Below are 22,651 nucleotides of genomic sequence, written 5' to 3'. Positions count from 1 at the left end.
CTGTAACCGTCTTCTCCACTCTTTGTAAACCTTCATTCCTTTCTGAAAGGTCCTGATTTTCCACAGTTATAGAAGTTTCCTTGCAGCTTGGTTCTCTGATTTTGTTTTTTGATTTGAGCATAAGCTTCTGCCTTCACATTAGCCATGAATACTGTACTTCCTACGTCCTCACACCTTTGCATCATTTTGTCTATGCTTGCATCTTTTCTACGCCCTATCATTGCTCTTACAATCCCCACTGCAGCTATTTCTGAGTGTGTTTCTCATGACTATATGTGGTCCTTCCACATTCCCCATTATGGTGTTCTTTTTCTTTTGTATAATATTTGATGGTTCTCTGGGAGCAGCTTTCTTGGGGAGGTTTTCTGGAGGCAGCCTTAGTTTTGGGTCAGAGTAATAATCACTTCAAATGCAGCCAGCTGGTAAAATCCAAACGTTTATTTTCTCCTTCCTTGGGCCCGGGTAGCTTTCTTAGGGGCCTCAGCTTTCCTAGGTTCCGAGACCTCTTGCTGCTTTGTCCTTTGCTTCGCCTATGCTTTCTTCAGCCTTCAGCCAGCACAAAGGTGGAAGATGGAATGAATCTGACTCCACCTCTGAGAGTGGGCTTGTGGTCTTCCTCCCAGAATGCTCTTTCTGTCCCAGAGTGCCTCTGTGTTGGTCCCAGAGTGCCCTTTGGCCCTGGGAGCTTCTTGCTTATATGTGTTCTCTAAAGGTGTGAACACAAGCATTGCTTCTATCAGTTCTACTTAGTACCTTGTTTCAAGTTCTGGCCCATAACATCTCCTTGTAAGATCAGATCAAACATACTGAACCATGCTAAATTAGATAATTATTGTCTCTATCAATTCTATTGACTTAACAGCTTGTAAGGATTCTAACATCTCCCACTTTCTTTTGTTTTAGGACATAACGTGGTCATAACCTCCATGACTTCTCAAGGAGGTGAGAACCCCCAAAGATGATCACACCTTCCTGACTGCTCAAAAGAAGTGAAAATACCATAAAAGGAAGGTAGTCACACCCTCCTGACATCTCAGGAAGGGAGGTGAAAACACCAAAGAAAATGGAAAATCAAATCACATTAGCGGGTTTCTGAAGGGGCTCACTCTTAAAACAGGTACACATAAATCCATCAGTATAGGAGGTATTACACATAATTACATAGATTACATAAGCATATAGCAATATAACACAGGCTAGTAGTAATTTAACAAATAACATGAATCAATATGAGAATTTATACATGTCCATAAGTCCTAGAAATAGTCTAAAAGGAATCCATTTTCCATTACTTCATGTGCCAAGAATCCAATAATTCCTGTAAGCTCTGACGTACTGCAATAGTCTCATCAGCAATTTTTCATCTCAAGGAATCCAATGATTCCTGCTGGTTTTCAAGAACTGAAAACTGAAGGTTTTAAAGTTCTTTTAACAGTCTCATTGTCAGCCATACTCTTTTAGTGTCAGATGTTTCTTAAATCTTCTCCTTTGTTTTGAAGTTTTTGCTGCTTTTCTGTTTCTCTCTGATGGACAAGGCAAATAAGGCTCATTGGCACCCATCTGATTCCTTCTCCAACGGTAGAGATACAAGCAAACCCTCTTCCCCAAGCAGTTAACCTATCTAATTCCCTTCTATTTACCAGTTTTAGGATTTCTCCTCATCATCTGGCAGTTACATTGGAGCTGTTTGCACTGGACACTGCCCTGTTGGGTTAAAAGGCCTGTATTCTCCCCAACTGTAGTCTCTTCCTGCCATGTGATTATTTTCAGGCTGATTGACCACATCAGAGTCCTGACCTTCTAAAGACTCTCTGGGTGTAACCTCAGCTGCCATCATGCCCCATCTGTCTTTTGATTGACATCTTGGAACTGGGCCCTGCCTCTCATTTCTCTGGGTCAATCTACTTTCTGAGGCCCAGTGGAAGCCTCGGTTGCATTTTGTACATGGGGTTTGGGGTTTTATTCTCTTACACTGTCCTCTCACTCTAGCTAAATATCCACACTGAGCTCTAAGATGTCCAACTTTTCCACACTGAAAACATCGACGATTTTCTCTACAAGTCCCTTGCCAAGAGGGACCCTGTCTTTCCATATTCATCATAATCTGGGTATAATAAGCTTTTCTGCCCACTGTGGCACAGCATCTTATAATCTCCTCTAAAGGAGCATCTTTGTGTAATCCCCGTCTAATTCTTCTGCAAACCTCATTGGCATTTTCCTTAGCCAGATGTCTGGTCATTATTTCTGTAGCTGCATTTTCTCCAATGGTTCTTGTGACAGCTTTCTGCAAACGTCCCACAAAATCTGCAAAGGTTCATTGGGACCTTGCTCTATTTTTGTGAAGGCTTTACATCCATCTTTCTGTCTGGGGAGAGAACTCCAAGTTTTTATTGAAGCCTTAGAAATTTGCTCATACACTGTTATGGGATAATAAATCAGTTCTGAATTCTCTGCATACTGACCTTCACCAGCTAGTTGGTCAAAAGCAATTTGTACATTACCTCCTGTTTGCCTGTTTCGTTGGGCTTGAATCCTACATAATTCATGAAATTCTGAAAGCCCCAACAAATTTTGTCCAGGTTCCAAACATGTCTTAGCTATGGATTTCCAATCATTCGGGGTTAAGATTTCATAAGACAAATTATCTAATAACATTTTAACATTTGAGGATGTAGCCCCATAAAGAGTGTAACCCTTTTTCAAATCTTTAATTTTTTCCAAATTAAAAGGAGTGTATGTTCTCCCTTTTTGACCTGAAGAGTCAAGCTCTTCTATCACAGGATATGCATTTATAAAATCAGATATATCTTTTCCTTCATTTTTTGCCTTAATTACTGCCTTTTCTAATCTTATCATATTCTGCTTCACAGGAGATGCTGATTGTGTTTTTGCCTCTCTCCCTCCCCCTTCTTCCTCCACCCATGAAGGGTTAATTGAGGGGGGAGGGTCATGAGATGTGGAATGATCTAATTTCTCCTGCTGTGAAGTATCACACTCAGAACTGTACTTAACTCCATTCTTATCTGATTCTTCCTCCTTTTCACCTAGGTTAGTTGGCACCTCCCCCTCCTGCTCTTTCTTCTTTTCCCTTATTCTAACACTTAAATAATTTCCTAAAGCCAGTTGTATTAAATTATATGTATTAAGTATGTCTTTGAAAATTGGATTTTTATTGCAGAATTGATAAAGATCATCTCCTTCTAATTTCCACTCCATTGAGTTTGGATTAGAATTGTAGTATTCAGCCAGTTGCTCTCCTATTAATTTCCACTCATCTAGATCCAATTCTTCTTCTGTAGAGAACCAAGGACATATGGGCTTTACAATTTCTAAAAGTTCAGTGATCTGCTCCAAAATTATAATCAAACCTTGGCTTTCCATAACCTTGACAATGCTCTCTAACATTTTCCTTGAACAGAAACAGAAGGCTGTTTTCTAAACATCTATCCCATCTTAGCTGAAATTCTACTTTAACTCTTTTAGCAAAATTTCTTTGTTGTATTCACCCTAATTTCTGGGTTGAGAAGACTTTTCCACTGATCAGGATCACAGGCTTTTCCACTGAAATCAAGATCAGAGGCTTTTCCACTGAGAGTCCTATCAGCCCCACGTTGGGCGCCAAAATGTGGTGTTCTTTTTCTTTTGTATTATATATGATGGTTCTCTCTGGGAGCAGGTTTCTTGGGGAGGTTTTCTGGAGGTAGCCTTAGTTTTGGTTCAAAGTAATAATCACTCCAAATGCAGCCAGCTGATAAAATCCAAACGTTTATTTTCTCCTTCCTTGGGCCCGGGTAGCTTTCTTAGAGGCCTCAGCTTTCCTTGGTTCCAAGAGCTCTTGCAGTTTTGTCCTTTGCTTCTACCTCTGCTTTCTTCAGCCTCCAGCCACCACAAAGGTGGGAAGATGTTATGAATGTAACTCCACCTCCGAGAGTAGGCTTGTGGGCTTGCTCCCAGAGTGCTCTGTGTCTGTGCCAGAGTGCTCTTGGGCCCTGGAAACTTCTTTGCTTATATGAGCTTTCTAAAGGTGTAAACACAAGCATTGTTTCTATCAGTTCCACTTAGTACCTTGTTTCAAGTTCTGGCCCACAACATCTCCTCGCAGGATCAGATCAATCATACTGGACCATGCTAAATTAGATAATTATTGTCTCTATCAATTCTAATGACTTAACAGCTTGTAAAGATTCTAACACCCTGTGATATGGGATGTAGCTTCCTGCACCCTAGCACAGAAGTCCACAAATGGTTCAACCTCTCTGTGTTTTAATGTGGTTAACGAAAACTTTCCAGTTCCCTTCACCAGGATCTTTCCATAAGCTGCTTCTATCCAGATGGCTAATCTTTCATAAGTTTCTATTGGAAAGTGTATTTGGGTCCATCTGTGGCAAAATCACCGTATCTGAATAATTGGGCATAATACCGGGTCGCATTCTGGGCACCGTTAGGGCTGTGCTTGATTGCCACCTTCCCATACTCCCCAGATAACAGACGTAGGAACACAACGTTCTCTCCAGGTGTCAGGATAGCCTGAAAAACCAACTTCCATTTGTTAGCAGCAAGTAGGAAGGTCTCCAGGTCTTTTAGGCGCAGTTTAACGTACGTGAGTTAAGCCCGTATTCTGTAATTGCTTTTTTCAATTCTTTAATAGCTTTAGTTGATACTGAAGTGTGACTGCGCTGTGGAGCTTCCCCGTTGACCCCATTCTCCAGAACTGGGAAATAATCTAATCCAGTTTCTGCCAGTGTTTCACAATTTCTATTGATTTGTAGATCCTTTATCATTCTTTATAGTGGAGACAACATTTGACCGCTAGGGGTTGGTATCTCCCTACTTTTACATTCATGATCTGTTCTGCCTTTTTCATAATCTCCCGAGCTTATATCACCACTAGGTGGTGCTGGCTCTCACTTTTAAAGAAATGATTTCCAACCCTCTGTCTCCTGGTAACCTTACCTACTTCCCTAGCTTCTCTGTGCTTCTCTGTTGGAATTCTTTCTCCCCCTTTGTTACTGTCCTCGAGTTCCTGCACTGCTGCTTTTCTTTCCTTAAACTCCTCACATCTTTTTCTGCACTCACCTGCCAATGTGCTAATTCTCTTTTGATTTTAACTATCTCTGATTCAATCTCCATTTTTTTTTTTTTTTTTTTTGCTCTCCATCTCTCTAATTCCTTTTCTAAATTGGGATAAAGTGTGTCTGTCTCTAACTTCTCTGTATTTACTTCAAATTTCACAGTAGTCTGAGCATTTTCTGACTACTGTCTAGGCTGATTTATTGCCTTCCCTTCTTCCTGGGAGGCAGTCTTTATGATGTACAGAAAGAAAGTTTTGTCTTCTAATATTCTAGGATTAGTTGATTGATATTCAGTTAATTACTCCCCCACTAAGATCCAGGATTGTAGTGAGATCTGCGATCTCTCAACAATGCATGAGCACACCTTCTGAATTATTTCAATAAATTCATGAACATTTTTAACGTGCATAATTACTAGATCCTTTGCTTTTGTATAGATTATTCTGGTGTAATCCTTCTGTTCTAACATTTCTGATGAGATTTTTTGCCCCATGATAGAAAGTTTACTATCTCTCTGCTATAGCGATTTATGCAGGATTACTTACACCACATAAATCTTCTCTTATCTCTCAGAGGTTGAAGCGTTTGTGTTCTTGCCCAAGTTTGGCAAGGAGTCCTCTAAGGAGTCGTGGGCACGTCTCTCACTTCCGCGGCAAGCTTCACCTGTACCTCCCCATGCTGCCCTTCACACCGGATGATTGTTGTGGCTCTCTGCTGAGCAGAGGTTTGGGGGTTTCCAGCCATGTTTGGGCTCCAGACTGTTGGGGATCTCAGACCCAACTCTCAAGTGGAACAGGCCGTATGTGACCAGCACTGCCTGTCCATCTGAAATGGTGAAGACTGTGAATAATGAGGGGCCAGAGCCAGGGAGGTGTGAGACTCCATTTATTACAAAGACTACATGAGGTTTTATCATCTTGGTGCTTGTTTCTAGTTACTGCTTCATATGTAATCACATCCTAGCCTGTAGTAGATTCATGATTCTCTACAGGAAGCTACATGTAAATATGTTGTGTGCATGCCTTTCCTAATTAGGATATTCAAGGTCCTCCCCTCTAAGGTCTGGCACGCCTCTCCTGGGAACTGCCATGTTGCTTCTTTGGGTGGGACCCCCTTCCTCCCAGTGCCATCTTATTCACCCTTACAAGGCTACCCTCAGATTACCTGAGCCGTGCCCTGTGGGATGTTCAAGGCTGGCAGGGGGTTGGCAGGCCCTCTTGCAGAAATATTACTGGGTTAAACATATGTACACTTTTTTAGCTTTTTGGGCATAGTTCCACATTGTTCTCTACAATGGTTTAATTCCTGATTCCTTTTAAAGGGGGAGGATAACACAAGCAGATATCTCTCAGCTTGCCTTCTTTCCCCCAAATTCTGGTTACACAAAAAAATTATAATAAAAAGCAAATGGTGAATAAACCCACTTATCTAAGCAAGATACCGAACAAATCAGAGAAGTTGTCAGATTAGAATATAACAAGAAATACATGAGTAAATGAGCTTTTGGCTTGAGTTAAACGTTAAATTCAAAGCAGGACAAAGTGAACAACCAAACTCAGGGGACGTCTACTCTTAGCCATCTCTAGAATTTCAAGCAAGTCCAAAGACAAGATGCCATTCCAAAGTCTTTTTCTTCATTAACATCCTGAAGTTTCCTCTGACCACGACTCTCTCTGAATAATGCCTCTAACATCTCTGAAGTCAATTGAGTAAAGTCTGTGAGTCAAGTGGTCACCTTTGTATTTAGCATTCTTTGTGCTAAGCAAGAGACAAAAGGAGAACTACTCATATAATATTTATGAAGCATTTTGCAAACTTTGGATCTGTAATTATGATGTATCCTCAACACATAAAATCACTCCAATAAAGTGAACATTTTTACGCTCTGTATAGAACTTTCCATTTCTCTCTATGAAATTAAATCTCATTCCATTCAATTCCTCTATCTTTCTGATATGTTAACAATTTTTTGGATCCTGGCTCTGCCACATAATATGTTAACTATATTTCCCAATTACAAATCATCTGAAGATTCGTTTTACATACTTTCTGTCTTCATCCAAGGCCCTGATAAAAATGTTGACTAGAACAGCACAAGAACAGATTTCTGGTATACTCTACTAGGAAACTTCCTGCAATATGACACTTCTGACTAATCTTTAGGTCCTAACCATTCAACCTTTTCTAAATCCAACTAACATTATCATCAAGTTCCTATCTGTCCAACATTTCCCCAAGGGTAGCATTGGCGGCTTTGTCAGATTCTTTTTTGATTAACATATCTAAAACATTTTCCTGATCCATCACTTCTGTTTTAGTGTCAAAAAAGTTTTATCTAACATGACCTGTTTTTGATGAGGCCTTTATGCACTCATACAATCATTCTTCCTTTTCAGAATGCTCACAAACCATTCACTTTATAATGTGTTTTTAAAGTATCCAGGCAAGACTTTTCCTCTGGAGTCTCTCCCTTCCCTGAGATTCTTTGATTTCTGTGACATTTTTTTCTCATCAGTGGAAAAACATTTAACTGTTAGAACATACCCTGAAACGGAACCTCTATCAGGGAACTAATGATGCAGGTCATTCTTAATGCTAATTGCTTCTCTCACCTCTGATCCAACCCTGGGGCAGACAAGAGTCTGTAAATTCTTAGTCTGGGAGATGGGGGTGGGAGGTAGTTCCCATGCAAGGAGGGTCACCCGGACTGTTACATCTCTCTGAGTCCTTGAGCCTCATCTTGTCTCCAAGGGTGTGTGTCTTGCTCCCTAAGGAAGTCTGGATAGAAGTTCTGGCTATGACCCTGCTGGTGCTGAATCCCCAGGTGGCTGCAGGCAGACACAGCCCAGGTAAGTACAGAGCAGCAGCAACCCAGAAGTCTCAGGTGGGGCCCAAGGAAGCATCCTTCTCTCTAGGCCCAGACCAAAGGAAGCATTTCAGACAGGATGGTCCCCAGGTAGATGGGCAGTAAGGGAAGCTGGTTTTCAGGCTCCTTTGGCCCTTGCTTCCTTTCCCTGTTTCCTTCAGGGTTCTGGGTCTTGATGCAGCCCCCTCCAAAGGCTGAGAGCTCTAATCAGTTTATCAGTAATATGTCAGACACTACTATCTGTCAGGCCCTGGGCTACAGTTTTTTTAACAAAGATCACCTCTGAAGAACATCAGGAACCTTGTAATCAAGCTCCTAGAAGGCTACCCCCATGCTCATTAAGTATAGCTCAGTAAGGGTGTAATTTCTGAAACTTCTAAAAGGTATGCTTGAATCAGACAACTGAGTGCTTAAGACTAATTACCTATTGGACAATGACTATCAGCACATGTTTGGAAAAATGGCCTTTCTCACTGTTCTGTGCTGGCTCGATGTTTTGGTGTATACAGATGATCGTAGGAGGGATTAGAGGGTGGTGTGAGACAAGCCAGACTCACTTTGCAGCAGGACCAGGAGAAGGGAGGTTGGTGGAGAGCTTGTGGCAGTTTCGTCCATCTCCTTTACTTATCCCCCTAAAGACCAAGGACTTTTGCTTATCCTGACTCTGGTTCATCCTGAGGCCTCTAGGGAGTTAGATTGGACTTCACATATTCGTGCCCAATGTGTGAACCAAGGACCCTAATTTCACTGAAGAAGTCCCAGGTGACCAGGAAATAGAGTGAATATTTTAATAGACAAACAGGGAACTTATTTTGTTAAGAGCTAAACTAGTAACTCATTTTCTAGCTGAAATGGGACAGATATTATGAAAAGATTCTCCCCCAACCCCACCCTGAAGGAGACCTACCAGAAGCATACTCAGACTGATAAAGAGACAGGGTTTGATTGTAACTTGGAAGCAGATTGATGGACTAGTGGATACATTAGAATGTATGTCCCCTTGGTTCTTTAAGGAAGAAGAAAGAGAGGTAGATAAGTGGAAAGTAGTAGGAAATCAACTATGTGCATATTATAATGATAATGGTCTTGATTCAATTTCCAAGGAAACATTTTATATATACAATTTAATAGAATTGGCCTTAAAGAATCCCGCAAGTTATACAAAAAAGAAAAGTGTTAAGAACAGCCAGATGAGTAAATGTGGGGAGAAAGAGGAAGACAAAGGACAGATTAAAGGCAATATTGCCAGAGAGCATGAGGACAGTGAGCTTGAAGGTTGTGGTGAAAGCTGTGGTGATTCTCACTCTCACAGCCCAGCTTCAACCCCACCTACACCAGAGCATGTCCTTGACTCCCGTCTCCCCCCCCCCATCAAGCCATCAACTGTATCTTCCAGGTTGGAAGGAAGAGGAATAGTGGAGGGGCAGTGATTCACCAGACCTACCCCAGCAACACCCTCCATGATTGTTGCAAAAGGCACTTTAAAGCCACAGGGAAAAGACAGCTGATTTGAGAATAAAATGATCCGGGTTCAAACCTTAACTCTTCAGGACAAGAAAGAGAAGAACATCCTTTGATCTAGAAATCATCACAGACCTGAAAAGACTTGTATTCTTTTATGGGGCTACATCATCTTATGGTAAAATGTTATTACAGAATTTGGTTTAATCTTAACCCCTAGTAACAAATCTATAGGAAGGAATGCTTGAACCTGGACAAAACTTGATGTTGCTCTTAATATAGGAGTTGTAGGATACAAGCCCAGTGAAATAGTCAAAGTGGAGTTAATATTCTAACACCCACCAAAATAGGTGTAGGGTTCTTATCAGACATTTCACTTCAGCAAGAAATTACCCCATAGCAGGATATGAGCAAATTGCTGCTGCTGCTGCTATCAAAGCATGGGGTTTTATCCCAGTTAAACAGGACAAAAGAGAAGCCTTCACAAAAATAATACAACAGAGGCTTCCATTGGGCCTCAGAATAAGACTGATTCAGGGAAACAGGATGAGGGGTCCAGCCTCATTTGGGAAGGCAAAAAAACTTGGGGATGATGGCAGTGCCACCCAGAAACCTTTAGAAGTTCAATACCCAGACATGATCAACCAGCCAGGAAGCAACCTGATGGGAAAAGGGATTACAACTGGGGGAGAATAGAGTTTTGGCAGCTGGGACTTGAATACCCCAGGAGAAGTGAGGACGTTCCTCTCCAACCTATGGATCCTTTTTCCTCCAGGCACAGTAGGGACCATTTTACCTCCTGAGGGCCAAAACAGTGTTCATCCATAACGATGTGGGAAACTGGGAAGTGTAGATAATATTCCAGTCACAATACAGGTAGACAATGTGGACTTATCAACCAGGAAGTAGGAGCATCAGGTTTACTGATACAGACTCCAATGGCAATCTGGTGATGTTGCCCAGATTCTGACTCGCAACAAAATCCGGAATAATCTGACTGCAGAAGTTACTGACCATCCTACTCATATCTATATAAATGGCCACCATTGGAAGGATTGGTGGCATAGGTGCAGATCATCAGTCATTGAGATGCCAACTGGCCCACACCAAGATTAAGGCAGACACCCTTCTGATAGGAGGGGCAGCAGCTGAAGTTGTGCTACTGAGATGGATATTTGAAGGTGAAACAGGAGTTTTTAGTCCTTTTATAGTTGAAAAGATCCCCATCCATGTGTGGGGAAGAGACATTTTTACAACAATTAGATTACAAATGGTACTTAATTTTTAGGAGGGCTGCTGTTGAAGGCCGCAACACTCTTTACCTGTTCCTTTGAATGGAAAACTGATATACCAGTGTGGGATAGAGCAGTGGCCCTTAATAAGTGGAAAAATTCAAGTCTTATTAGATATAGTCAGGTCACTTGACCAAAGGACACTTAAACCTTCTCTAAGTCCCATTTTGTTGTAAGAAAGAAATCTGGAAAATGGAGAATGTTGACTGATTTAAGAAAAAAATGAACAGATGGAAACTATGGGAATTCTTCAGTGGACTTCCATCTCCTATAATTCCAGAGAATGGCCTCTTTGGGAAATAGACATTAAGGATTGTTTTATTCTCTCCCTTAGATAAGGAGGATTAAAAGATTTGTTTTCAGTGCCCAGCGTTAACATAGCTGAGCCTTATAAAAGATATGAAGTACAGTTTGCCACAGGGAATGAAAAACAGCCCTACTATGTGTCAAGTGTATGTTGCTGCTTTTTGCTCAGAAAAAAGCATTTCCAAACGTTTTGCTATTACATTATATTGGTGATATAGTGGGATGGAACCTGAGGAAAAAATGTTAGAAGAGTCTAAAAACCATAGAAAACTAAGGTTTCAAATTGCAACTTTAGAAAAAATTCAAAGAATGGCCTTTCATTGTTTAGGGATAGAAAATATTCTAAGGTGTTTACAAAAAAACTGTCCTTAAGAACACAAAGTTGAAACCTTAAATGACTTTCAGAAATTGATAGGAGATATCCAATGGATGCGACCAGTGTTACGATACCTATAATTACAAACATTATATGACATTTTAAGGGAGACTGGCTTTTAAATACCAGTCATTACAAAAAGGCTCAAGAAGTTTTTGAGGGAAAGTTTGAACTGGCTTTATCCAATGTGGTTGAAAAGCACCAAAAACCCTTGGAAACACCGTTTTGCTACACAAGAACACCTACGGCAGTTCTTCATCAAGGAGAAGTGTCATAGAGTGGATGAACCTCCCAGCAAACAGAAAAAGCCTTTACCCCTTACCCAGGCTTGTCCAGAATTTTACTAAAGGCCATTAGGAGCAATACAATTATCTGGGATAAGACCTGAAATATAACACCTTTTTATACTTACAAATTAATTATTTGAAATCATCCCAGAGTGATAAAATTTCATTTTACGGGCTCCAAATTTTCACAGGTTCCATTAAAGATAACAGATTTTTACATAATTGGGAATGGATTTTTGAAGAAAAGGTTTCTAAAGTTCCTCTTAAAGGACCAACTATCTTTCGTCATCCAAACATTTTTTCTGTTCCTCAGACTTGTTATAAAAAGAGTAGTCAGAACTCCTTTTCAGTCCCGTCACAATCATTCTTCCTTTTCAGAATGTTTACAAACTATACATTTTATAATGTGTTTTTAAAATGTTCAGGCAAGACATTTCCTCTGGGGTCTTTCCTTTGCCTGAGATTCTTTGATTTTGTGACTTTTTTTTCCTCGGTGGAAAAAAACATTTGACATTGAACATACCCTGAAAAAGAACCTTGCCTGGGAACGAGATGCAGGTCATTCTTAATGCTAATTGGTTCTCTCCACCCGATCCAAACCTGGGCAGAGTCTGTAAATTCTTAGTCTGGAGATGTGGGGGTAGTTCCCTGCAGGGAGGGTCACCAGGACTGTTCACTCTCTGAGTCCCTGAGCCTCATCTTGTTTCCAGGATGGGGTGGCCTCCCCAAGGAAGTCTGGAAAGTTCTGGCTGTGACCCTGGTGCTGAATTCCCGGTGGCTGGGCAGACGCCCAGGTAAGAAAGAGCAGCAGCCCTCAGAAATCTCAGGGGGGCCAAGGGAGCATCCTTTCTCTTTGGCCCAGACCAAAGGGAAGCACTTGGGAAGGGGATGGTCCCTAGGTAGATGGGCGTGGGGAAGCTGGTTTCAGGCCCTTTGACCCTTGTTCCTTTCCCCTTTTCCCGTTCTGGGACTTTTAATGCAGTCCCTCCAAGAGCTGAGAGCTCTAATCAGTTTATCAGTAATATTGTCAGACACTACTATCTGTCAGGGACTGGGCCACAGCTAAGGACAGAAAGAAAGGAAGTTCAACCCTGCTCTCAAAGGTTCAGTCTAATAGGGAAGACAATATGCAAACGATTCTAGAGAAAGATCTTGAGGCAAATGGGAACACACCACCAGAGGAAGGTCCCAACATCAAAGGAGATCAGGGAGAGGAGCAGAAGGTGGATCTGAGTGATACTAGAAGCTCCCCTGGGAAGTTAGAGGCAGAGGTGGGGAGGAGGAGGTTCTGAGCAGGGGAGAGCCAGAGAGGGCCCAGAGTGGGGAGAGGGAGGAATGAAGGGAGGAGGAAACAAGAAGGTCGAGACATGTAGAGCAGAGTTGGGGTTGAGGGTGGGGTGGGAAATGTAGAAGGATGAAAAGGTAGGAGGGGCAGGTTGGGAAGGGCCTTGAAGGTCAAGCAGAGATTTTTTTTGATCCAGGAGATGAGGGGAGTCCTGGAGACTTTTAATTGGGGTGACATGGACAGAACTGCCAGGTTGCTTCTCCTGTCTCAGTTTTCCTGTCCACTGTATTCCTTCACGGGTCTGCCTGATGGCCAGAAAGGTTTCAGTTTGGCTGTTACTGGGGAGGAAGGGCAGACTTTCTTGGATTAATTTCCCACTATAATTCCAAGGCCCGGGGGAAGCTGGGTATTTGGGATCCCCTGGTTTTCATGGTAATCATGGACAAGAAGAGGAAGGGTGTCTGGTTAAAGGGCTGGAGACAAGGACGGCCAGGTTTTGTCTCCTTCTCCATGACCTCGAAATGCTTTGAAAAAAAGCCCCGGGTGTCGGGCCATGTTGGTTTGACCGGGGCGCCCGGAAACAATCAGCCAAAGCACCTTCTTAAGTAGCCCAGCCAGAAGGTGCACACTGATTAACTTTTACTTGATTTATCTTTGTTCCTTTGGGACTCAGAGAGAGAGAAAAAGCCCGGGGAACAGTATGAGAACAGACACCAATGAGTTACTTTCAGAATAAGGAGAAATAACGGCAGAGGAAGGCCCTTTAAATTAGGGGGTTGTGGAAGGCTTCCTGGGGGTCTTGTTTCCGGTCGGGGGGGGACTGACTTTGGGAGGATGGAAAGGTGATTTATCCCAGTCAGTGGGACTTTATACCTTCCGTGTGCCCCCGTACCCCGGCACGGGGAACTCCCCTTTGGGAAAACGAGCCGGGGACTGAGAGAGTGGGAGAAGCTCTGGGGGAAGGCAGGGTCTCAGCTGGGACCTGGGGAGCCGGGGCCGGGAGTCACGGATGGGAGGGAGGGCCCAGACGTGGGGGCCCGGGAAAGGCCCAGCTGAGAACGAGGGTCTGGTTTGGGGCCGGGGTTGGATGCCAGGGGGGGGAGGTGCGTTTGATTCCCACTTGATTTGGAGGGAATAGGGAGCCCTGGAGTTCTGAGCAGGGGGGTTGGTCAGATCGCGCTGGAGGAAGATCCATTTGTCTCTTTACTTCTTTGATGAGCATTTACCAGTGCCCGGAATCATCTGGTTATTAGGCAGAGCTCCTGAGTCTTTTTCAAAGATTTTTTTTATCATTTTTATTCCTTATTTTATTTTATTTTATTTTTTTTTATTTATTTTTTGCTTATTTTTCTGGTCCAATCACTTTTCGGCCCGTTCATCTGTCATTCAGTCTCAACCAACATGTATGAAGACCCTTACTATGTGTCAGGCTTGTGCCGAGTACTGGGGTCAAAAAGTCCAAAGCCGAATCCAGTCTGAGGATGGGGTGCATTTATTAGTGAGAGTTTGATGTCCAAGAAAAAGGGGCAGCTAAGCATTTCAAAGAAAGGGTGTGAGCAGGTTCTTTGTCTGTAGAAGGACCACCGGACCTGCTAGATGGGATTCTCCCAGGTGATTATCCCACCTATCCTTCCTTCCCTCAAGACACCCACACCAAGGGTCCACCCTCCCCCCTCCTTCCCCCACTCCTAGTCTGGTTCCCACCCACTGTTCCCAAGGATCCAAGGTTTGCTTAGTGGCCAGAGGATGATCTTTTCGAACTTCATCCCTCCATGACCTTTCCACTGGACACCCCCAGCCACCTTCCAGATTCTTCCTTTTTGGGATTTGGGGGCTCTCCTCTTCTGCTTCTCTCATCTATCTGTTCACTCTTTTCAGTCTCCTCCAAGTTTTCTTCCTTCATATTCCCTAGGCTTTCTGGTCTCCCATGACTCCACAGACTCACAGTTAATTCCCCAGCCCTCTCAATGACTCCTAGATCTCTGTTTCCTGCCTGTCTCTTAGCCCCACTTGGCTCCTTGGTTCTTTCAATCTGATTCTCTAACCCTTAAAACATATTCAAAATGGTTCTGCTTTAAATGCACACTTTGCCCAAACTTTCTATTTCTTTGATTTTTTGTTTTTTTTTGCTTTTAATTTTCAAAAATATAATGGAAACAACAATGATCCTTTCAAAACTTTTTAAATTTTCCCCCTCCCCCTCCTTCCCCTAATTTAGTAATTTAAAGTTAAAATGTTAAAAATATGTTAAATCCAATATAGTATATATATTTATACTTATCTTTGAGAGAAAAATGACTAAAGGGAAAAAAATGGGAAAAAAACAAATGCAAGAAACACAACAAACGTGAAAATGTGTCAAACTTTCCCATTTAATGAGATAATACAATTTTTCTAGACTCATGACCATGATTTTGGTTTTTCTTCAATTCCTTTATTCTGCCTCCTCCACAGTGTCTCTCCATAGCATCCCCATGTGGCAGATGAAAAAAATAACTGAGGAAACGAATGTTTGAGTTTCTGAGCATATGGATTTATTAAGCAATTTCCAAGAAAATAAACCAGGGCCAGATCTCCTCAGTTTAGGGTTGGACTAAACATTAAAAATTGCTAATCAAGTAAGACCCATGAATTTTAATTCATTAAAAAAAGAAAAATACAAATTAGGTTAATTTAATTGTAGGAAAGATGAGGGACTTTCCAAGTTCCAAGGGGAGAGCAAAACAGGTGAATTCTCTGAAATCAAACAGGTTCTCCTTCCCCTTCTGTTAACAATCAAAGGAACCTGGAAACAATAACTGATTGATCAATGGGGCCCAGTTTTCTGATGTCATATATGCCATATGTATAATGTCGGAGAAACTGAGGCAAGATAGAGATTAGAGAGTATTTAATAATTTATTTAAAGGGAAAATTTTATTGGGACCAAATGGATCCATGTTTTGGTCCCAGGACTGAATGAATATCTTGAATCCACAAACAATTGAATTCCCTAATGACCTATATACATATGGCTCAGACTCAGGGGGTATACTGAGGCAGGGGCAGAGTCAGGGTACTGAAAGCAGGAATGGGACTCTGACAGGGCAGGGTGAGCCACTGGAGATGGGGGGAGGAACCCTGGAGATAGGGAGAGGCATCTTGATAAGATGGTATCTGACATTCCCATAGCTTGGGATGGGGAGAGGCATTCTGATATTCTAAAACATAAGATCTTTATCAAGTATTCTAATAAAAAAGGAGGGGAGGTTTTGCAGGCCTGAGCTTTGAGCTGATAAACTGAAGCAGAGAAACTGAGTCAGGACTGGGTCAGGATAATTAAGGAGACTGAGTCAGGACAATAAAAGAAAACTGTGGCATAACATATGTCAACATATACATGGAGTGATGTAAAATTGTGAGAAAACTCTCTGCCTCAGTCTCTGAATCTGTTCTGTTTCTGGTCAGCAGAACCCAGGACCTTTGTTAAGGGTCTCTAGGCAGCAGGGAGAGGGGGGCATCCTTTCATCCATTGTGCAAACAATGAAATAAGGTTTTCTTTCTGCCATTTCCCACAAGGGAATACACTTTTCTCACAAGATATAAATTGGACTCTATCTGTAATGGAACAAAAAGGGAACTGTTTGCCGAAGGAGTCACAAGGTGAGTCAGTGAGGGCTCAATTCCACAATTTTCCCGCAAATCCTTTTCACTGAAGGGCCACCCATAAGGAGAACCACATATCCTCTCAGCCAGATTATAATTGCCTCCTAATCACTCTCCCTGCTTCCTCTGTTTTCATTCCAGAACTAAAATGTGTTTTTCCTTAAGAGCAAATCTAAGTCACCTTCTTTGACCGTGCCTTCCCTTTGCCCTTGTGATCATGAATTTCCTGTTTCTTCCTTTCACAAGTGATCAACCCCATTTTAAAATCCCTTCTTGCGCTCTCTGTGAGATGCCCAGGCTGCTCTTTCTGGTGGGGTAGCCCTCAGAGGAAAATTAAACTGTCCACCGGGCCTTGGGAGGATGAGTTATGATTTCTTCCCTAGCTTTTAGGGAAGGTGTAGAGGAAAACCCTGAGATTCCTGGCCTTGGGGGAGCTTTTAGTTCTACAAACATTTGGCTGTGAGAAACAATTGTGGGTCAGAGATAATACAGTTCTGAGAACTGATGGATGACACCTGACCCCCTCCTCAAACCCTCCTCAAGTCAAAAAAGTGAGCATCTCAGTGGCATGAAGATGTTTCTTACCTTTTCCCTATAAACCATCTTCTTGTCCTGGTTTTGCTACTTTTTTTGGAATTTAGCCTGCTTTTAATTGGTCGAAGAATAAAAACTTTGCCTTTATTTGGTGCATTCCGGCCTTGCAGATTCTTTTTCCCCCTGAGACAATGGTAAGTCTACCTAGGGTTTACATCCAGGAAGTGTTAAGTGTCTGAGGCACTTCAGGGCTGGAGGAGTGGAGACACTCACAGCCCAGGTCTGGAAGCCCAACCTTTTGGGGTCTCCTCAGAGCCTCATTTCCTCATAAGTATATCTCCCATCTTGCTTTGTCCCTGGATCCCTTTTGGCAACTTAGGGATTCCACCGTACTTTGTGGTGAAACTTTCCTGATCCCCCAAATGGTGTTTCCTTTCTACCATTTTGTTAAGGTTGTATGTTATGTGCATTGTCCCCCCATTTGATGCAGAGTGGAAGGTTCCATTTTTTATAAATTAATTTGTATTAAAATAAAATAGGAAAGGGAAATTTTTGGTTGACCTTTTGGGAATACGCCCCGGAGAGGGAAAAACGATAAGGAAGATGAGGAGGGGTGAGGGGGAGGATGCCTGGATGGAGGCCCTTTACAGGGGGAGGGGGGATGTGGAGTCGGGGGAGAAAAGGGGTTTGTCCCGGGTAAATTGTGTAGAGGGAATAGGGAGGTGTGGGGGGAGGTGGAGGAGGTGGGAGGTTTTAAAGGTGGGGTTTGGAATTTTCCAATCCATGGGGAGGGTTTTGAGGAGGGGGGTTTGGTGATTAAGTTTTTTTTGTTTTGTGGGACGGAGAGGGTGAGAGGAATGTGTTTGGTATGGGGAGGGGTGTTGAACCCAAAGCGGGTCCTTTTGTGGGGTTTTTTTCCCGGAAGAGGAGGGAAAGTGCCGGGGGGGGGGGAGGGAGCCCGGGGGCCCGGTGCCAGCAGGGGGTCAGTGGGGCAAAAAGGGGAATTTGGGGAGGGGGAGGGAGCCCCGGGACCCGGCGGGGAGGGGGAGGGGGGGATAGGGGTTTGGTGGTTGTGGAAATCCCGGGAGGTCGGGTTGGTCTTTCATCCCACTTTGCTGGTGACCCGGGAAAGGTGGGGGTTCTGGGCCCGGGGGGGATGGGGGAATGTAGGAAGAGGGGGGTGTGGGGGGGTTGGGGTGAGGGGCCCGGGGGGTGGTTAGAGGGAGGGGGGGGGGGCGGGGGGAGTCCGGAGTGAGGCCCGGGGTCCCCGGAGAACGGAGAGGGAAAGCCAGTGTACCGGAAAAGGGAGGAGCGTGGGTTTGTGGAGAGACATTTTACAAGGAGAGTTTTGGGTTGAAGGATGGGGGAGAGGGGTGAGGAGTGGGGGGGAGCTGAGATTGGGAAGCGAAGGTTTAGGAGCAGAGGGCCGGGTGGAACCTGCAGGACAATGGAATATCGGATCCTTTCTTAGTGCGCAGGCGCGGTGAGTGCCCCGGGAGGGAGGGGGCCGGGAGGGGCAGAGGGAGAAAGGGCCTGGAGAGGGGGAGCCAGGGACCCGGAGCAGGGAGAGAAGGGGGACAGGGACGAGGAGGAGGGGAAGGGGAAGGGGGGGGAAGGGGGGAGGAGGGAGGAGAACGGGAGAATGACTGGGGGACCGGGGGCAGGGACAAGGGGGAGGGGAAGGGGCCCCCCCCCCTAATGGGCACAAAAGCCCGGAGGGGCGGGCCTGGGCGGGAGAACCTTCCTAGTCCAGACCCGCCCCTCCCCGGACCGGAAAGTCCTTCCCTCCCCTGCATCCGCCCTCCTCCTGAGATGACCCGGGAGAGCCCAACCTCCAGCGTCTGTGAAAAACCCCGATGGGCCCCAGGGGACGGACAGGCCTGAAAGGGGACGACCAACCTCGGCGGGCCCGGGGAGCCCCCCAGGCCCAGGGTCGGGGAGCTTTTCCAGCGGACACAGAAGGGCCCTTTGTGCCCCCGACCTGATTTCCTCAGGGGCTCCCCTGCCCCCCCCCTTGGTTCCCCCACAAGCCCTCCTCTGACACAGCTTTGCCTCTCACTGGCATTTTCCCCCCAGGGACCAGACATGCCCTGCTGCTCCGGCCCGGGCCAGGGATCTAGGTTTCTCCTGGGCCCAGAGTCCCCAGGGCTCCCCCTGCAGAATTTCTCCATGGATCAGGCGTTTCGGCCCCTGGGGGAGAATGAGCCTGCTGAGGGAGGAGGTGGGGGCCCGGCGGAATCCCTGGGTCTGCCCTCCCCGGGGCTTCCTTCTTCCCTCCCATCCAGCCCGAGGTGGTGTTATCCAAGATGGCTCCCCGGGACACCACAACCTGCTTGTCTGCTCCAGGGTTTTATCCGGGGGACATCGAGGTCCCGGTGGTTCCTGAATGGGCGGGAGGAGCGGCAGGGGTGGGTCCAGGGCCGATGGGCAATGAACTGGACCTACCAGATCCGGTGATGTGGAGATGACCCCCGGCAGGGAATGTTCACCTGCCAGGAGCAAGTTCAGGAACCCGTCCTCTTGGAGGAGTGAGAGAGCTCCCTCACCCTCCAGTGCCCGGGGGACGGGAGCGCCTGGGACCCCCGTGGGCGCCCCTTTGCTTCCCGGCAAAAAGCCCCATGAGTGCGCCTCCTTTCCCCAGCACAGCCCCCAATGGCAGGCAACAAGCTGGGAAACTGGGGTTTGTCTCCCCAGGGTAATTCCCAAGGGGCCCTTTTTGGGGTGGGGAATTGGGGGACTGTCCCTGGGGCTTTACTTCCTGGTCCGGCCTATTTCCACCCGCCCAGAAGGTTTTTCTGGGTCGACCCCCTGCTCCCTGGGGTTCTTGGGGAGGGACCCTTGGGTGCCCCCCAGAAATCTGGGCCCCAGATAAGGGAGGGGGTCGGGGCCCTTGCTGGGGCCTTCCCGGGGGCCCTTGTAAAAGGAGGAAAGGGGCTGGGGAATCCCCCGCTCCCAGGTTCCTTAGGGAATCCTTTGTAAATTCCCCAGTAGGAGGGTGGGTTTGGCTCGGCCCCAGCTCCTCTTCCCCGCCTAAAAAGGAAGGGGTGGACCCACCAGGGTTCTTAGGGCTTGGGCCCTGAACGGGTTGGGGGGTTCAGGAGCCCCCTGCCCCCCAAAGTTTAAGGGTTCCCCCTTTCTTCCCTTGGGTGCCCTTCAAGGATTACATTTAATTTTTCTTTGTTTCTTTTTCTTTTCCTTCCTTTTTCCCAGGCAATCGGGGTTCACAACCAGCAGGTAAGATCCTTCTCCAGCTTTCATGGGCGTCTTTGCCCGGGGGAGAAGCTAAAAGAGATGGGGCCCTTAATGGGAAGAAGTGGTTTTGCTGGTGACTCAGACCCACATGGGGACTCTAATGTGACTGTTCTCTGTCCTCTGCAGGGCTCCTAAGTTGATCCCCGAGGCTGTGTCCCCTGGAGCTGTTGCCTCCCCTCTCAGCCTCCCTCTCACACTTTTGGGGGCCTCTGCTTGTGCCCAGAGCTCCAGGAAGTTAGACCCCCTGACCCCTTCCCCAGAACAGCTTCTTCTCTGCACCTTCAGCTCTTCTGAACTCTCTGGGGAATTTCCCCAACAGCCTCAGAAACCCCCTTTACCCTCCTCTCTTTCTGTATCAAGGTTTTATTATTTTTGTCCCTTGAGCCTTCCCCCTATATTTAGGAGGCTGAGAATCATCTGGGACTTGGTGACACAGAGACAAAGTGGGGTAGTAGAGGGAGGAAGCTTCAGGACTTGGGATTTGTAGCATCTGTCAAAGTGAGAAATGCCTCCAGAAGTGAAGATTGCCATCCATGCTCACCTGGTGCCTCCATTTCCTTCCAAAATTTCTGCAGAGCTGATTACCCAGCATGCTTCTGGTCTTCCTCTGTGTTCCTTGATGTTAAATGGAGACCAAGTCCCTCATGGTGTCTGCCCAGAAATCCTTAGCTTTCCCCATGTGATGGCCTCCCTCATTCTGCTGATGTTCTCATTGGTGACTTTTCTTCTATCACTTCTGCTCCATTCTTCTTTGATGATCTGCTGTAGCCTCTGGTTCCCTCTCATATGCCTCTCCATTGAACTTTTAACAAATTAAAGTTTTAGTAATACCTTTTGTATTTATATTATTCATTGCTTGACATATACCCTGCCCCCTTTAACTTTCCTTCATAACAAAATTTTTACTTGACCTCCACAATAACCATCATATAAATCCCATATATCTAAATATATAAATAGGGACTCTCAGTCTCCCCCCTTCTTCCCTGAAATGTTTATTTTCTCTTTTCTGTGGCCAAGCTTGATAAGTGTAATTACATAACTTTCATCACCATTTCCCCTCATCCCCCATTTTTTAATCTCGGTTATGTTTTTCCTTGTTCTGCTTACACACCAAAAACTGAATCTTTTCCATGTGAATTGTCTTAGGAAGATCCTGATCACCTGGCAGGAAAAGGTACCAGACACCAAAGCCCTTTCTCACACTAAATTGCTGAGCATTCAGACGCTGCTGCAGTAAAACTGTTCCAGTGCCAATGTGTGTTTGCCAAAAAGACTTTTCTGGAGAACTCTCAGAACTGGGGAGGTGGGAGAAAATGCTCATGGATGTCCTGCATCCAGGCAGCCTTCTGTGAGATAATCTCAGTGTGGAGCTCGGCTTTCCTTGTGTTAACCAGAGCACAGACACCCCCGCTAGAGGTGAGGAGATAATCTAAGGCCATTTGTTATCTAAGATGTCAGCCAAAGAGTACAGAGTTTCCTGGATCTCTCTCAGAGAATGAGCCGTTTACTTGGCCAGCTGGTTGATTGGGGCTGTTAGGTAGGAGAGAAGGCTTTCATGCTCTAAGTACCCAACCCAGGGAATCAGTGTCCCAGCCCCTTTCTTCAAGTACCATAGAACATTTAATCCCAAATCCCCGCTTTTGTCTTGGGGGTGCGTGTGTCTGGGGTGCTGGCGTTGTATACAGTGAGGGGGTATTCGAGTAGCCCAGGGGACAGGACCCCTAGTGTTTGAAAGGAATTAGGCACCAGGGGGAGAGAATCACAGGTGGGGGGTGGAGGGGGAGGGTCCCAGTCGGAGGCATTCCTCCTAACAGGCCCTTTAGAGACATTGGAGGGGCATGGGGAACTTCCTTTGCAGAGGAAAGCACATCCCTGTGGGGCACAGATGGTACCTGAGGTCAGGCTCTGTAGCCGTCTCCTGGTCGCTCGGCCCCACAGATGAGTATGGTCACAAAGCACTCTACCCATCGGAACATTAGTTTTCAGGAGGTTATGGAGGAGCTTTCAGGGAGGGGCCACAGAAGCACTGGGAAGGAGCTTGCAGGATAATCCTGGGATGGGTTCCCCACAGTTATCCTGGGGGAGGTGCCTGATCATGGGTGCACCTGGCCCGTGACCGTCCTGTGCAGCGTGTGCCCATTGCCGAGGAGAAATTGCTGTCAGCCTGAGAGAGCTCACACTGGCACCCCCAGTGTTGGAGGCACAGGTCAGCGTCCCCACATCAGGGATGTCAACCTGGCCATTGTGGGAAACAGTGACAGCCACTGTCTCT

General features: G+C 45.5%; 1 protein-coding gene across 1 annotated transcript in view; it reads left to right on the top strand.

The window, feature by feature from the left end:
- Positions 1–21,211, top strand: part of LOC100930980 (rano class II histocompatibility antigen, A beta chain) — a 72,777-nt gene extending 51,566 nt beyond the window's left edge. The window contains exon 4 of the mRNA XM_031964853.1: positions 20,503–21,211. Within this exon, the coding sequence (XP_031820713.1) occupies positions 20,503–20,516 (14 nt within the window). The 3' untranslated portion in view covers positions 20,517–21,211. The remainder of the gene's footprint in view (positions 1–20,502) is intronic.
- Positions 21,212–22,651: the final 1,440 nt, after the last annotated feature.

Source organism: Sarcophilus harrisii, chromosome 4 (assembly GCF_902635505.1).
Source record: "Sarcophilus harrisii chromosome 4, mSarHar1.11, whole genome shotgun sequence".
In the NCBI taxonomy this organism is placed as follows: domain Eukaryota; kingdom Metazoa; phylum Chordata; class Mammalia; order Dasyuromorphia; family Dasyuridae; genus Sarcophilus; species Sarcophilus harrisii.
The sequence above is the reverse complement of the archived record's forward strand: the minus strand, read 5'-3'. Positions and strand labels throughout refer to the sequence as shown.